The sequence below is a fragment of the Chroicocephalus ridibundus genome, chromosome 6 (assembly GCF_963924245.1).
Source record: "Chroicocephalus ridibundus chromosome 6, bChrRid1.1, whole genome shotgun sequence".
Lineage (NCBI taxonomy): Eukaryota > Metazoa > Chordata > Aves > Charadriiformes > Laridae > Chroicocephalus > Chroicocephalus ridibundus.
The window spans coordinates 71,848,037-71,865,345 of NC_086289.1; the positions used below are offsets into that span (position 1 = coordinate 71,848,037).

General features: G+C 49.4%; 1 protein-coding gene across 1 annotated transcript; it reads right to left on the bottom strand.

Annotated features, from left to right (window-relative positions):
• Window positions 1–8,913: 8,913 nt before the first annotated feature.
• GHSR (growth hormone secretagogue receptor) lies at window positions 8,914–13,157 on the bottom strand. Its single transcript, XM_063338810.1, has 2 exons — window positions 12,331–13,157; window positions 8,914–9,317 (listed from the first exon to the last, which is right to left on the bottom strand). Exons 1-2 carry the CDS (start codon window positions 13,082–13,084, stop codon window positions 9,013–9,015), a joined length of 1,059 nt encoding a protein of 352 aa, XP_063194880.1. The 5' UTR covers window positions 13,085–13,157; the 3' UTR covers window positions 8,914–9,012.
• Between the last annotated feature and the right edge of the window lie 4,152 nt (window positions 13,158–17,309).

The following is a 17,309-nucleotide window of genomic DNA, read 5'->3' on the forward strand; positions in this document are numbered from 1 at the left end:
GGGGGGATGCTGCTGGGTGCCTGCCCAGCCCTCGCTGCAGCGCTGGGGCTTCGGCACACTCGGAAAAAGGGGGGTCCCTGCGCTCAGCAGGGCTGAGTATTGCGCGGGATGCTGCTGTATGGACTTTGTGTGGTGTTAGGTGTGGTTCTAAAATCGTGGTTGCTCCGGATCGTGGTGCTAAAGCTGCTGCTGCTCCTGTCTTTGCCTTCTCTCCAGTATGGGGGTTAGGCATTTCTTCTGCACATTATCACAGAACGGTTCGGGTTGGAAGGGATCTTAAAGACCATCCAGTGCCACCCCCTGCCCTGGGCAGGGACACCTCCCACCAGCCCAGGTTGCTCCAAGCCCCGTCCAGCCTGGCCTTGAACCCCTCCAGGGATGGGGCAGCCACAGCTTCTCTGGGCAACCTGGGCCAGGGGCTCTCCACCCTCACAGTCAAGAATTCCTTCATAAAATATAATCCAAATCTCCCCTCTTTCTGTTTAAAACCATCACCCCTTGTTCTATCGCTCCCCTCCCTGATCCAGAGTCCCTCCCCATCTCTCCTGGAGCCCCTTTAGGGACTGGAAGGGGCTCTAAGGTCTCCCCAGAGCCTTCTCTTCTCCAGGCTGAACCCCCCCAACTCTCTCAGCCTGTCCTCACAGCAGAGGGGCTCCAGCCCTTGCATCATCTCTGTGGCCTCCTCTGAACCTGCTCCAACAGGTCCACGTCCTTCTTACATTGGGGGTCCCAGAGCTGGAGGCAGCACTGCAGGGGGGTCTCCCCAGAGCGGAGCAGAGGGGCAGAATCGCCTCCCTCAACTCTGTCTCGTGTCCTTCTTGTTTAAAGTGTGATGCGATCGACTTCAGTGTTTTGACGTCGAAAGTGTCATAGCTGTACAAACCTCTGGTTGCTCTCTAAATCATCCCCGCCTGGGCAGTGACGGTGCCAAGCCCTTTCCTCCAGCTCGTGTCAGCCCGTCTTGCAGGAAGGGACGGACGTTTGATGCAGGTCTCACCACAGCCTACGGCAATGGCACTCCTCTGGCTACGTGGCAGTCTCCAAATTACACTGTGATGTGGGAAATCAGGCACAAGACTGAAGAGAAAGCAGGTAAATACAAACCTCTCGTGGCTTTTGACATTGCAGCAAGAGTAGCGGCTTTGGCCGAGGCTGGGGCAACCGGGGGCAGCGGCTCTTGCGAGTGGCGTCGGCCGGTTTTTTGTGAGAAAGAAACCGCTGTTGTGAGCGGAGTACATCTGAAATGGGTTTGTTTCCTTCTATATCGGCCCTAGACCGGAGGTGCTGGGGCAGCACCCGAGGCAGGTGGGTGAGGGATGAGCCCCACTCCAGCACATCACCAGAGCTGGAAACCCTTGGGCTGGCCACCCGCTTCCCTCTTCACGCGCTAACAATAGCTCAGCAGGTTCAAAACGACGTGTTCGAGCCAAAGCAGCTCAGGAGATCGCACCTCTCGCAGCCCCACGCGGGTGCCCCTGGCACAGCACAGCCACTGTTACAAAAATCAATGGCGTTGTCATTGCTTGATAAAAATACCAAGGTGGTATCGACGGGGTGGAATCCACGCCCACGTGTGATCGTGGATATTGGCTTAACTTCCAATGAGGGTTTGCAGTGAGAGGATTTGCTGTCTTTTGTAACATCGGCGTGTTAAAGTTCTTTAAATCTCTGCACCTCGGAGCTCGTCGTGCTGCGGGGCTCATTAGAGAAGGGGCTGGTGGTGTTAGATTCCCCGCCTGCCCGCCCTAACGGAGGATGATTTGCAGCACCGGGCTGTGGAAGGAGGCTGGGCAGAGAAGAACAATGCGAATAAAGGCTTGGAAATCGCCATGCCTTTCCTGTCTCGTGGACAGCACTGCAATCATGTGAAAATCAATCAGAACGTGAGAAAAAGAGAGAGTGACGCTCTTCTCTTCTGCTCCAGCAGCATTCGAAATGGGGCCAAATGCTGGCAGAGCATCTCCTGTACCCTCAGAGCGGCCTCTGAAGTTGACCATGGGGTACTTTATTTCTGAGAGCAATTTTGTCTCGCAGACTCGCGCAGGTCACCAAACCTTCATTTCGCTCCCAGTGAGGGAAACGAAGCAAAGGTGGAGAGCGATGAAATGCCAAGTGTTTTACCTCCGAGCACAGCTGGAGGAGCAGCCTGCAGGCTTTCAAGCGGATGTCTTTGTGCACAGAACAAGAACGCGGTAAATTGGCAACCACGCAGCGCTCACTTGAGATGCTATTTAGGAGTTGGTACCCTCCTAGTGAGTGATGGTCCCGGGGACCGGGCAGCAGTCTCACCACTGACGTCTTTTTGGAGCCGATCCCATGTGGGGAGGACAGAGGTAATTGTTCACGGATGACAAAAACCATAGGGAAGACTAAAGAGACTTGGGCTGCCCAGAGAGGTGGTGGAGTCTCCGTCTCTGGAGACATTCCAAACCCGCCTGGACGCGTTCCTGTGCCGCCTGCTCTGGGTGACCCTGCTCTGGCAGGGGGTTGGACGAGATGATCTCCAGAGGTCCCTTCCAACCCTACGATTCTGTGATTGCTCACACCCCACCAGCTGGTTTGCTGGGACACTGCGCAACGCTTATAGTCCTCTTGCCGACATTGAGTTTGCTCCTCAAGCCTACTCGTGGCCAGCAGCGTGCGAGTGCCTTTGTAACGTGGGAGTGATGGGATCCAGGTAACGCCGTAACAGCAGGTCTACCTGGGGAGTTGGTTTTTTGGGGTTTTTTTTGGTTTGGTTTGGTTTTTTTAAGTATTGGGTTAATGAGGGGCTCTGAATTTTGCTCTCATTTGACAAGTCACGGCATGCACCAGTCCGCAACTCGGATGAGAAAGGCAGTAGGACGCAAGCGCTGGGCTTGGAAGGGAACTGGGACCCTTCTGCTGAGAAAAGCACTGAGAAAGCCTGTGAAAAGCCCACCACGTGTATTAATTACGTTTGATAATACTGATGTACTCTATTGCGTGCTGGCATGACAACCGTCCGAAGGCTCAACAGCAAGCAGAAGTGACTACTGTGCAGCAACCTGTAAACCTTCATTAATACAAGATGAATTAAATTTGTCTTTTCTTCATCCGCTTTCACTACACTTGCATAATCACAATTTGGAGGTAAAGGACAGATTGCAGTCAAACTTTCGCTTTTCTTTATTTTCCTAAACAGTAGCAGCCGGGGCTTCTGGACACCCAAACTGTGATTTCGCCACCTGATAGAGCTGGCAAAGCTGGACCCCGCCATCTAACAAACTGCTCTTGGCAAAATTTGGCCGAGGGCGTGGGACCTGAAGCCAAAACCCTGGAGTTTTTACCTGTTTCTCACCAGAAATCATGTTTCAGAGTGAAAAGCCATTGGCGAGTGCATCTGTGTGAGGAAACTATTTTGCCCCTGAGAAGTTCCTGGTCTTTGTGTGGAGCTGGGATGGAGTCTGCTGCGGTACCTCAGGTGGGGATGCATGGGTGGGGGGAGATGGGGGTGTGTGTGGGGGGGTGGGTGTGTGTACGTGTGTGTCCCACTGCCCTACGTGGCTGACGGACCTGCCGAAACGCACAGAGAGACTTCACGTTAACACCCGACGAGCTTCCAGCTCCTCGGGGCGCTTGTGTTGTGGCTGGGCAGTGTGTAGCTCCAGCTAAAGGTGCCTGGCAGCAAATGGTGTAAAACAGCGCAGGTCACCCCAGGACTTCCCAAGCCATGCCAACTCCTGCGGCTGCATCTGCTGGATATACACCCAGCTGGATTATCCAGAGGGTTTTCCAGGAAGCTCCTGCATGTGTGCAGACGCAGGGATGAGTGTAAGAGTTCAGGTGTAGATATGAATCCCGCTGGGGGTGTAGATGTTGCCGCAGCCATTAGTCCGTGTTCGCTGGTTGTTACTGACGGTAGGGATGCCGAGGCAGGGCTTTGCCAGAGCAGCCTGTGTTTCCCCGCTCAGGCTCCCGTTGGCCGAGCTCTCCGGAGGCTGCGGTGTCAGCCAGGGGTTACTTATTTCCCATGTAACGCTTATCTCCGGCTATTGTGCTGAGCACTCCGGCTTAGGAACAGAAACGGTGCTCGGAGCTGCCCGCAGCAGCCCACAGCCCGAGGAATAACGCCCGGAGGGAGATGGATGGATCCTGCATCCCATCGCTCTGAGACAGCGCGGTTTGAGTCAGGGGTTGGAACGCCAAGTGCTTTAATTCCCGTTTTGTAGAATTGGGGCTAATATTGTTCATCCGAAGTTGTGAGGGTAAAATCTACTCACCGTGCTTTCAGCCGGGGGGTGAGGAGGGCGGTTCAGGGTGCCTGGAAGTAACAATACTGGCATCACTGGGATACGAGGAGTCAGGTAGATGTTTTTGTACCGAATTTTGGAAGGGCCCTCTGGAGATCATCTCGTCCAACCCCCTGCCAGAGCAGGGTCACCCAGAGCAGGTGGCACAGGAACGCGTCCAGGCGGGTTTGGAATGTCTCCAGAGACGGAGACTCCACCACCTCTCTGGGCAGCCTGTGCCAGGGCTCTGCCACCCTCAGGGTAAAGAAGTTCCTCCTCGTGTTTAGGTGGAACTTCCTGTGGTCACGTTTGTGCCCGTTACCTCTTCTCCTGAATCTACCTCCTCAAGGCCACAGGTCTTCCGCAAATGATGCGGACTGTATGGAAGCCCATCAGAAAACATTGACTGAGGGCTCGGAGAAACTAAGAGCCCCATAAGGAACGCGCTGATCAATGCGAGCAAGCATGGGGTTGTCTCGGGCAGGCGTGAGGGAGACCAGCTGCCTTCAGACCTGCAAAGGGACCATCCGCACCAGCAGCCGCCCTCCCACCCATCGGCAGACGAGGAGGGAGCACCCCAGCTACAGCAGATCCAGGGTGGAGAGGAGGTTCTCCTGGAGGGTCTCTCCAGGTATCTAACGGCCGCTGCTTCAGAAAGGGCTTATGCAAATGTCACTTGACACAAACTTACATAAGTGCTGACTACCTATCAACTCAAAATTTGACATGTAAGTGCTATTTTTCCTTTTTTTTTTTTTTTTTTTTTTTTTGGCAAGAAATACAATAGGACGTGATTTTCTGCCTGTGCATGCCTCCATCAAAGGTACTTTTCTAAAATGAATGAAGCTTTCTGGTAAAGTGCTTTTGACCTATTTCATCACCAATGTAACACGTTTCCAAGACAGAAAATGCAGTCAAATTGTTCCTGTTTACTTGTGAAGCTGTGATGCAAAATGCAGAGTCAGAAAAGCTTTTAAAACTTGAGCTGTTTAATGAATGAACCTCCAATTATTTCCTATATGGGCTGCTCACGTACAGGCCAGTGAGAAGACAGCAAAATTTTAACTCATAAATCCCTTATATGGGTGGCTTTTTTTTTTCAGTCAGAATTGGCAAAGTCTGTTCCTACAGGGAAGAGTTTCCAGAAATGCAGCCTATGGCTGACAGAAATCTTCCTGCGGAGCTGCCCTGAATGGATAGCCCAGCTCCTGCCAGGGCTCTTCTCTTCCCTGCACGTAAAACAGACCTCAAAAGCCGCGTCCAGACCCAAAAGGGAGCCGGGGAGACACCCCTGCCCTTTCCGATAGGGAAGGTTTTGGGGAGAAGACGCCAGAACGTGAGGTGAGCCCGAGGGTTCCACCAGCGCCAGCTCTGCCGCCGCCCGCAGCATCTGCTCTGCCCGGGTGGGACCTGGCGGAGACAAGGCAGGAGGAGCCTTGCCCCACGTTACTACCCGAGATAAACTCAGGATACCGATCTTGGACTGACTCGGCTGTGCTGAGGTAAAAAACGCTGTCGATATCCTGATGGTGCTTCCCCCCCGATGAGGTTATTTCCTACGGCTTAGGCAATATCTCTTGAGGCGAGCAAGGCCGTATTCGCCCATCAGCGCTGCTGGGGAGGGATGTGTCTTTCCGGAGATGTATGACAATAGTTGATTTTACAATACAAAAGTAGAGGTTATCCAGGTGATTTTAATTTTTTTTTTCTTCCCCCCCCATATAAAAGCAGTGAATTACGCACCGGTACCTGTTTGAAGAAGCGGACCCTGGAGTCAAGGCGTGCCAGTAAGTGAGACTCCACTGATTTTAGCATTGATGTGTAGAAAGGTTTTAGCACTGAGGGAAACAAACCTAAGGGATGGTACAGAGCCAGCTGCGGGAGCGACAGCAGCAGCGTGCGTTAAAGGCTCGAATGTTTCTGGATCTGAAATATTTTCCGGCTTGTGCAAGAGTCACAGGAAGGTGGCTACTCTTTTTTAATAGAAATGCATTTATTTCGCTGGATTTGGCCAAATGTTCCCTGACTTGCAAAAACAAGTCCATTTCCGAAGGGAGAAGGGAGAAGTCCTCTCCTCCCTCGCGATGAGCAGCCAGTCCCCTTCCTTCTGACTTAGGTGACCCCGGATGAAATCTTTTACGTCCTGTCCCACGCACAAAGTTGTTGCAATTTCACAGTGCTGGCAGAGTTAAAATTTGCCGACTCTCCTGATGAAATGTGAGGTTAAACGAAATAATTTGTGTATTTGTAGTTTATACGCGGAAATTAGATGGCTACACAGGGCTTTAATGTTACAGTTATTGTGGTTTAAAAAAAAAATCAAACAAACAAACAAAACCAACAAAAAAAAACATAGCCTAATCAAGTTAATTATACAGGTTTGGGGAAAAAAAAAAAATTAAAACCCAACGATGCAGCTTCTCAGCCAGGTAAAAGCCTCTGCGGGACCGTTCTGGCCACGCAGGATTGCTTCCCATAACTGAGACACAGGTTTGAGTGGCAGGGACCGGAGCGAGCCCGGGAAGTCTCGCACGCCGTGGGTGATGCTGGTACCCGTTCGGTACCCGTTTGGTGCCCCATCCCGATGCCGCGGGGCCAGGAGCGGTGCGTGGCGGCGCCGAGCCAGCCTGCCCGCATCCATCCCGCATCCTCTGCCACCACTCACCCCGCGGGGTTATAAAAGGGTCTCATCGCTTTATTTCTTTTTCTGTTCACGTTTAATACCACAGGCACAGCTGAGATTTGAAACACGTATGTGACGCTAGGCGTGTGACCCGTTCACTTACACAGACACGTCAGGCGTGAGCTCCCGTCTTCACGATCTTCTCAAGATTCCCAAATTTCTTGTTTCCCTGAGTTGCGCGACATCTGCCATCGGATCTGTTGGTCGGTCCACAATGAGCGAGAGAACGAAGTGGGTAACGAGGCGGAGGGTGGTTAGAGACGGGACGGGGACGATCCTCTAGCGTTGCTCCTCGTTAGTCCCTTAATTTATCGGCTGGCATACATCAAACCCGTGCTCGGTACGAGCGGGGAGCGAGACAGGCTCGGGTGCCACAGCGAGGAGCAGCCTCCGGCCCCCTGGCCCAAGCGAAGCATCGGGCAATAAAAAACCCACCGTATTTACAGAAGAGGCCAAATTCTCTATTTAGTTATAGCCGAGCAGCGCCGCCAGCTGAAGGTGTAACCGGCGGAGTACGGCCCGTCGGCGGTAACAGGAGGTTGAAGGCAGCGGGAATTTCGCGAACAGACAATTCGTTATGGAGAACGGGTTGTGGACCAGCCTGGCAATAAATACTAGAACGAAATAAATAGAAAGCTGCCATTTCACATGCGCGCTCCGAAGCTCTATTAGCTGGGCCACAGAATCCGCGTGTCGGTGCGACAACAGAGGCAACATCAGACCCAGTAGCATAAAGGACGGAAAGTTTTCTATTTTGCTTTTCAGTGGCATACTCGAGTTATAAAAATCAATTGAATTTAAGATTTGTATGGATCAAGCATGAGAATGCGTCTGCCCGTGTGTTTTAATGCAGATTTTTCTATTACTTTGTCAAGTCACGTTGGTTAAAAAAAAAAAAAAAAAAAAAAAAAACCAAAACCATTCTGGATTTGATAGTGCAGCAAACTAGTACAACTGCACGGCAGGCTTTATGGGGGGTACTGGGAACCAGTTGATACACTTTAAACAGAAATAAGTGGTGTTTTACAGGCAGGAGACCTGTCCTTAGCAGCCTTCGGGGGGCACGGGGGTGCGCAGCGGAGGGACAGGCAGCCACAGACTCGTTACAAACATGGAAACAGCTAAAAGCTTCCGAGTTCAAACACGTCGAGTCGTTCACACTCAAGCTGAACAGAACGAGTACGGATGATCTAGCTAGTAAAAAAAAAAAAAAAAAATTATATATATATATATATATGACTTTGGTGGGAGATTGCATTCTGTATTTTTATAGCGTCACTGCAGTCCTGAAGTCAGCACTGTCCTTGTCCCACTGATATAGATGTAAAAAAAAAAAAATAAAAAAATATTTCATTACAGTCATGTTCTAAGCCACTCCTGTGAAGGTATTATTTTCATTGCCTTTCTACTCGGACAGGACATGCAGGTCATATATTTTTAGAGCGTTTAAAAATTATCCATTTTATTTCTCCCCCCTCTCCCCTTTTTTTTTTTTTTTTTTTTTTAAGAAACCATTCTCCTCATTTGGAGAAAAACATTAGTTTATTTAAAAATCAAGATTATGAAAACTGCATCAAATTCCGTGGTTACCACTCCAAAAAGGCAATTCCATTTGCTCTTCCTAGGGCCTGGTTATGCGCTAGCAAGATTCTCAGCAAAACTAAAGTTAACTCCGGAAAAAATTCGGCTGGAATGATCAGCTCCTGAAGTCACACCAACTCTCAGGCGAACTGGGCGCCGTTTGCCTGTTAAGGCTGGTGAAGCCCAGCTCTCCTGCTACAGCCAGTGCAAAAAAAAAAAATAATAATCATATGGGCAAAAGCAGAAGAAAAACAATACTTGAGTGTTGGCAAATTCTGTGGCCACGCGTCTCCTTTTATAGTCTCAAAGTTTCATTTGTTTTTTGTTTTGTTTTGTTTTAAATCTTTAACTGCCTACGTTACATCTTTCAGCAACTCCAGACGATGACACGAGTACGGCTTTAACCTTTCGGTTTGAGTTTCTCCCCTTCTTTCTCTTTCGCTATGGCTTTCTGGGAAATACTGGTGTAAGCGATGCTCCGGCGCTGGGAACGACGTGTCATGTGATAACGCTCGGTTCTGTCCAAACCCGCGAACTTTCTTGTTTCGTGCTGGAGAGTCTTTTCTTTGGAAGGGGTTTGAGTCCAAAGAGCCGGCAGGCGGCGACTCGGTACTTCTTGGACATGATGTTGTAGAGGATGGGGTTGATGGCCGCGCTAAGGTAGAAGAGGACGAAGGACACCAAGTTGCAGTACTGGCTGATCACTGCAATCTCCAGGGACCCAGCTTCAAAGGATTTGGAAAATAAATACCGTCCTACGTGAAAAGGCAACCAGCAGAGTATGAAAGCAAATACCACCACAACTGAAACAAAAACAGCAGAAGAAATCGTGTTAAGGATGAGTATTAGAACCTGGGTGATCAAAATTCTACCGCGAAATTCTACTGCAAAATTCTATTTCTATACCAAATTGATCGTAAAGCGCGAAAATACATCCGTAAATTTTGGGGTTTGTGTCTCTCAGGATATTCTCTGAAAGTCCAAATTAGCAATGCCTAACACACATTGACCGCATCCGAACAGGCTGCCTGGACACCGCACAACTAACCTGCTGCAGCGTGCTTCTGACCTATGACGCTTGTAAGTGCTTTCATAGAGAGAGAATTAAAGATCAAAAGGGTGGCGAAATAAAAGTGTAACAATCTACCATCTGCGGTGTTTAACAAAAGCAAATTACATCTAACGTGACAGGCTCAATGCCGCGGTTTATAATGAAGAATGTAATCACTGGGAAGCAAAATTATGTAAGGCAAAGGCCCGAAAACAAACCAAACCACCAGAATTTGGACTTGTAGAGCGCGTATGGCCAAGGTAAGAACAGACAGCGGGGCACCCTTCCAGTTTGTCCGTTTTTTGGGATATGAGTTACTCCAAGAAGAGTAAAATTAAATATATAACGGCGTGATTATAGTTATATAGTATATCTGTAATATTACGCTATCACTGTGGTTGCATTTATACGTAAATATAATATAAGCAGAGTAAAAGGAATGTGTGTGTCTTTGAACACATTTGAATTTCCATCCTAGAGAAAGGGAAACTTTTTCTGTTCATTTCCTGTCTGCTATTGACCTTTATTATTTGTCATATTGCTTTGAGTGTATCTATTAATATACCGGAAAGAGAAAAAACAGAAAAGTCGAGCAAGGTTTTTTTTTAACATTCCTAAGCATTTCTTTACCAGTTAACCTGTTCTCTTCTGTTAGCAATCCTGCTTCCTCCCATCAAGTCACAGGAGATGGATATAAAATTCAGAGAGCTGAGAGGGGGATGATTGTCGGCACCTTTCCTTAAAAACTTTTTGAACAAGCATTCCCGAGTTTAAATGGATACTTATGGTGGACTCTAACGCGCAGAGCTGAAATTCAGAGTATCTGATTTCCAGCTCTGCATCTTCCCGAGCCAACCATTTCCTCTTTTTCCTCAGTATCTTCACATAAACAATTCAGATAATGTTTCCCTAGCTCATAAGTGTGCTCCGGAGTTTAATCCGGATAATGAATATTACCGCGATGGTCATTACAAACAGGATTTTAGGCATGGTCCGTATCTCCACATGTAGGCATGCACAGCCCTGGCCAGGCTTTTGAGAGTTCGATCTTCACGCCTGCGGAATCCCATTGATTTCAATGGGAACGGGATACGATAGCTCCTTTGCAAGTCCGGCTACACATTTAGGGCTTTAATTAAGGACCCCTCTCTGCAATTTAAAAGAAGCAGTGATGCTAATCCCATTTACTCGAGGTTCCGTGACTTGGTAAAGTATTAGAAAGCGCCTTCTAAATTTTAAGCAGAACATTCACCCCAGCGAGAGCACCGAGCATCTGCTGGTACTGAGCCCTTACGAACTTCTTTTCTTGCCATCTTTCCATCAGACTGTTACCGCTTCGCGAATATTGGCTCTCTGTCAGAGGCCAGCCTTGCTGTTCTCAGCCTTTGTAAAAGAAAAAGGAAAAAAAAAGGTGTCTGAAATACTGTAATGCCTGCGGCTATACCTCAGGGCAGAAATAAACAGGTATTGCTTCAAATTTCTTTGTGGTTAAGCATGCAGAAATATAAACACGGTAGTAATATAAGCTAGCAATGTACTTGTTGTAAGTAGAGATTCAAAATCCTGAAACTCTAGAAGTGTAAATGGTGAATTACTTCCAAGGTCACGCTTCCCAGACTGAAGTAATTCTGTTGATCATAAAATGTAGCTGAAAGGGCACAAAGAATGCCGCGGTTTTTATTATTCTGCCTGCTGTTGCATAGTAATACAGCAGGACGCGAACAAAAAAAATCAGCCAGGCTCCCATTTAGTAATTAAGGTAGTTAGGACACGCTGCCGCCTCTTCGTCTAGCTCATTAGCCCATGGCTTTCGCCCGGCTGAAACGAGCACAGCAGAGCTGCTGCCGCCCGTGAAACCTTCTCGGTGCTGAGCATCCCATCCCCTCTCACATCCACGGGATGACTTGCGCTGCGCAGGACCTCCTGCTGGAATAAAAGTCCGCGGCGGCAGCAGGAGGATTCTGCCGTTTTCAGACACCAAACTGGAGAACAACTTTTTTGGTTCCGTGCATCAAACTCCCACTGCACGCACTGACTTTGTACCTTGACGTTTGTGTCTCCCTCTGCCAACAACAACTGTTGTTCAAACCGTTCAGCAACGTAAATATACAAAGTTAGGAACGACAGCGTCTGTTGTCTCGATCCTGTTTTCTTAAAGCCAGTGAGAATTTACAGGATCACTGACCTCAAGGGAGACACGATGGTCCCCGTTCAGCACGTGCCGGTGTTTTGGTAATATAAAAACGCAGATTAATTTTCAGAAGCTTACACAGCCACCCCAGTAAATAACCCCAATTTGCTAAAACCTTGATACTCTTCTCATATAAAACGAAGAGCACATCACCACCCTGCTTGCTTAGCCTGCGGCTCAACTTTGTGGCTTGAGAAGGGTTTCGTTTTGTTTAAAAATCACATAAACTCTCCTTCTGTAAATAACATCGGTATCCACAACCAAAGAGCAAAAAACGTTCAAAAAAAATCTCCCGGGCACTAGCTAATTGTAGCTGTAGCATTTGTCCTTGTCAGTGATTGTTATTAGACTGTTTAAGAGTCCCCAGCTCAAACCAGTTAGAAATAAATCTAAGGAGGGAGAGTTATTCTACAAATACCTTGAGGTGTAGCCCTTCGTATGAAGCATGTTCAGTAGCTCCTTCCAAAGGAAAGCATTTATAGTGAACTGCCAGTGCTCCCCCAGCCTTTCTCTCTGTCACACACACACACAATCACACACATCCCTCAGAAAAACACAGCAAGAAGAGCCGTACCTAACATTTTCACAGTTTGCTTGTTGTTCTTATCCCTGATGACAGCGTTTGGACCGATGTTCTTTCTCTTTCTCCTCCAGAGCTTCCTCCCGATGAGGCTGTAGAGCACGGTCAAGCAAAACACGGGCAGGAAAAAGAAGATGCTGGAGGTCCAGACCATGATGGTGAGGAGCCCCGAGCGGATGGCGTACTCCGTGGCTCGGCACTCGTTGGTGCTCAGGGGGTTCGTGCCGTTCTCGTGCTCGACCCCCACCAAGACGAAGATGGGTCCGGCGCTAATGAAGGAGACGGCCCAGAGGAAGAGGATGACCAGCTTGACCTTCCCCTTGGTGATGATCACTTTAGCTCGGAGGGGGAAGCAGATGGCAACGTACCGCTCCACGCTGAGGGCGGTGATGTTGAGGATGGTGGAGTAGGTGCAGCTCTCGCTGACGAACTGGAAGAGCTTGCAGAGGAGGTCCCCAAAGTTCCAGGGACGGTACTGCCAGAGGCGGAAGAGGTCCAGGGGCATGCAGAGGAAGATGAGCAGGTCGGAGAAGGCCATGCTGGACAGGTAGAAGTTGGTGGTGGTCCTCATGTCCCGGAACCGCGACACCACCAGCATGGTCATGAGGTTGCCGACGATCCCGATGACGAAGAGGAGGACGCAGGCGACGGTGATGCCGGTGAGGACGGGCGCGGGGAAAAGGTGCAGCGGGGGCTCGGCACCCGTCCGGTTCTCCGCGCCGCGGCCGCCCGCGCTCCCCTCCCGCATCCTGCCGCCGCGGGCTGCGCATCACCGCCCCGCCGGGCCCCCCCGCGCCCCGCGCAGCCCGGCCCCTGCCTCCGCGCCGCTGCGCGCCCTCCGCCGCGCTGCCGGGGCAGGTGCGGAAGGCGGGGAAGGGAGAGCGGCCCCGCTCCGCCTCTCTCCGCGCCCCGGGGGGAGGGCTGGCACTCGCCGGCGCGTCAGAGGAGACGTGGGCGCGGTGGCTCCGCGGGCGCGGAGCGGCCGCGCGGGTCGGGCGCCGCAGGGCGAAGCCCGGGCGGCTGCAAAATCCCTACCGGCATCGTCTGTTAAACTTTCTTCCCAAGTCGCCCGGTGCCGGGAGGGTTTCACCGCCGGCGCTTCTCTCGCTCCCCGCCTTCCATCGGCCCCGCGTCCGGCTGCGCGGGTGCGCTGGGCGGGGGGACGGGACGGGGGGGTCCCGCTTGTCGCCGCGGTGCTCTGGGAGCGGCGGGAAGTTCCTTCGGTCGGGAGTTGAGGGGTGGCGTCTCCCCGCGCGTCAAACCGCCGGTGGCCGGGGGTGCGCGGTCCTTCGGGGCCGGCGGAGAGGCAGCGGCGGGTGTAGAAACGCGGGGGCGGCTGCCGTCGCCGTCTCGTCCTCCCGCATCTTTGCTCTGCCCTTGGATCTTGGCAGGAGCCCCGTAGGGCTCCGGTTCAGTGAAGCCGCAGTGGTCACCCTCTTCCCTGTGATCCACCTACCATTAAATTTTGATTCGGCACGTCGCTGCCGTCCTGCGCCCAGCCCTGTGCAGCCGCATCCGTTATCCCCGTGTTTCCCCAGCTGCGGGCTCCTCCGTACTGCCAAAGGATAACGTTGTACCCAGGTAGAAATAAGATGGAAGCAGCACAAGGTGAGCTCAGGGACAGTAAAGTCACTTCCAGGACGCCTGTAAAGACGGTGTCTCGCCTCCTTTCCCACTTGTCCCTGCAAAGTGACAGTGTGTCCTACGGTACCACCTGTTCCCACCCCTGTCTTTCTATTTAGAGGGGCTGCATCCTTTCCCTTGCCCCCCATCTCTCGGGGGGCCGTGGGTGCTCTGAATCCACGTTGGCATCGAGCCTAATTCGGCCGAGAAGCCGTTTTATGCTGGTTTTTTTTCAGGGTGCCCTCACGTACGTGTGTACACCAGCTGCTAGCACTATTGCGTGGCTGCAGAGCTTTCTTTAAGGGCAGAGCGCACGCGTGGCGTGCCACAACGCCGGGCTGCTCTGCCTGGGCCTCTGAAGGAGCCTGTTTTCACCGGAGCACTTTCCGTTATAATGCAAGCATTAGCCTTAGTGCCTTGTCCGTACCCTAATTTGGATGATATATTTTTGCAGTTTCATTGGAATCGGTATTCATCATTCCCGCTCTTGAACCGTGAGACAGTTTTGTAGGAAGTTATTCAACAGCTGCTGAATTTTATGGGGGATGGCTACACATTAATTGCAGTTGAGAAGAAGAAAGACCCTAACGTGCTTCTCACTTTGTTTATCCAGCTGCCTATATAATTGTTTTATGTTTCTGAAGAAAAATCATGGGCTGTATGCAACAAATGTACAGTTATTTCATATTACATTTTTGTGTCCAATCTAATTTAATTTACATTGCATTATATTACAGAGGAGCTGGTAACTGCCTCTGTATGTAGGCTGCCAAATACTTTGTATTATTATAAAGAATTATTTAGCTCCCCCCCCCCCCCCCCCCCCCCGATAAATTCTCAGACCAGTGGCATTAACTGCAGGATGTTGATATTTGGCAGAGAAAATGGCCTGAAGCTATAAATGTGACTTTTCTGTGGAGGGAGCATCCTTCATTCTCATGAAATTCTTCCAGTTTTTCCTGAGCTGTATCTTGTCAAAAAAATGACCGTTTCCCTTTCCCCAGGGAGAGCTTTCTTAAATTTTTTTTTTTTTTCAGAAAAAAAATATTATTCCTTATTAAAATAATACTTGAACCGAGGTCTGTGTAGCAAAATCAAGTAGCCAAAAGCGAGGCAGAACCAGATTTAGATACTCCGGACAGCTTGAGCTTGTCACGCAATGAATTAACACTTCGTTCACTGGGAGTTTGATGTGATGAGCCACTGGATCAGCAATGGCAGTTGTGCTTTGGATCCGGCAACATCAATCCCCTTCTTGTTAAAAGGGTATCGTGAGTCAAGGGCTTCTCTGGCTGCTTTTCCTTCATGGGGGCAGGGCCAGAAATCAAGTCAGCCGAGGGAGAGGAAAAGCACCTCCAGTTTTCTGCTTCTTTCTGGTTTCTTTGGCAATCGCAGGCCGAAGTTCGACGGGATACAAAGAGCTGACATCCCACAAACGCTGCACGATAACGAATTCCCGCCTCTGCTATGCATTTGCTGAAGGACTGTGGGAATGATAGTGGTGACAGAAGGTACACGAGCTGTGACAGAAGGTGGCTTTAGGCCCCAGAAAGTTATCTACTCGCCCTCAGCTGCAGGAACAGTACTGTTATATTGCCCTAACAACTGCAGAAAAGATTGAAGCCGCTGATGGAATAAGAGAAATGGAGGGAAAGAGGCAGAAATTAAGTACTTTTTATTCACAGTTTTGTCCACTTAACTGGATGGATGACCAAAACAGATATTCAAAAAATAATTAAAAAATAAAAAAAGGCATTATAATGGACATTAACCTTTCATGGAACTCTTAAAATATTGGTGCTTCTCTTTGGCAGCATTCAAGCTGCGTTGAGCACTGCAGATAAGGTAGAAGAGAGCTTCTATTTATGGAGTTTTAAAATCTCTCTCCTATATGCCGTTCTTTCCATTTTCTTCTCATCCAATAAAGTTTTAATTCTTGTTTGTATCGTTGTTTGTTGTCATGGAAATATCTGAAGGCTTGGAATATAGAATGATTATGGTTTTTATGGTGGAGAGATGAAGAAAGTGGAAAACAGACTTCAAGGGAGAGATCTCCCATTTAAAAATGATGCAGCTCCAACAATTCGCAGAAAAGCAAATGCATTTTTTTTATTATATCCAGGGGCAGGAGATGTTTTGACTTTTATTATAAATGTATTTTAAGAACAGAAGGTAGCATCTGGTGTATGCTTTCAAAGGTTACAGTTTAGCAACTACCATCAGCGAGTAGCACTGATGAAATCGTGGTAGTCCAACTTAATAACATAAAAAACCCAGGACGTGCTCAAGTGACTTTGCAGTTGTTTATACGGCAGTAAATATTTGCAAGCGGGCTTCAAAACAGAGCTAGTTTATTAATCAGCAGAGCTGTGCTGTAACGCCACTAATTCAGCGGCATCTCTTTCAGACGTACCTTTTCACCGTGCTTCAGCTCGTGCCGCGAGGTCCCACCACGGCCATTCATGTCCCTCTTGGTTCGACTCGCTCACCGAGCCGGGGGAGAACGTGTTCATCCGACACAGGTATGTTCCCTCTGGGTTAAAAGTACAGAGCGTTTACGAAATCATTTCTAGCATGACAGCAGTAGGAGATGTAGCCTGCATTTTTTTTTGAATATCACTGGATGGTCTTTCTAAAGAAGACTTGCAGGTTTTGACTCAAAGCTGTCCCGGCTTTGGATGGAGATGTTCGCCTGACTTACATGTTTATTAATAGCCACTATGATTTGAGTTCTCTTAGTGCCAGGCCATGCCGGGTGGGATTGCATAGCTAATTATTCCTGGCCTTACCTTCCTGTTGATACGTCTGTCTCATGGTGAAATGGGGAGCGATGGCGTGGCTCAATTCACCAGCAAATCTGCAGTTAATCCACTTTGTCTTCACCCAGTAGTTACATGGGCTAAATACACGTGATACAATACAAATTGAGAACAACGCGAGCCGAAAAAGTCACACTCAGACAAAATCAAAAGTAACTTGAGGAGGAATTTGTGCCTTGGATTTGATTTGGTTTAAATTGCTGTTTTCTGGAGGGCGCTTTGAACAACTTCGGATTCTCTAAAGTTTCCTGACGCTGTGAGTGTACATGATGTGTTCAGTGCAGAAGTATTATGCGGATCAAAGACAAAGAGGGTGATTCGTGTTAACTCTGGTAGAAGAGCCCATAAAAATGGGGGGCGGATAAACCGACAGGCTTCTGTCATAAGCTGCGGCCCCGTCTCACTGACCACAAGCGACTTGACAGCACTTCTGTCATGACCCAGTGTCCCAACTCGATGTCACCTCTAGAACTTTCAGAAGAAATGAACGGAAATGTCTATATAGGCTTGGATTACGGATGTCTCGGGAAA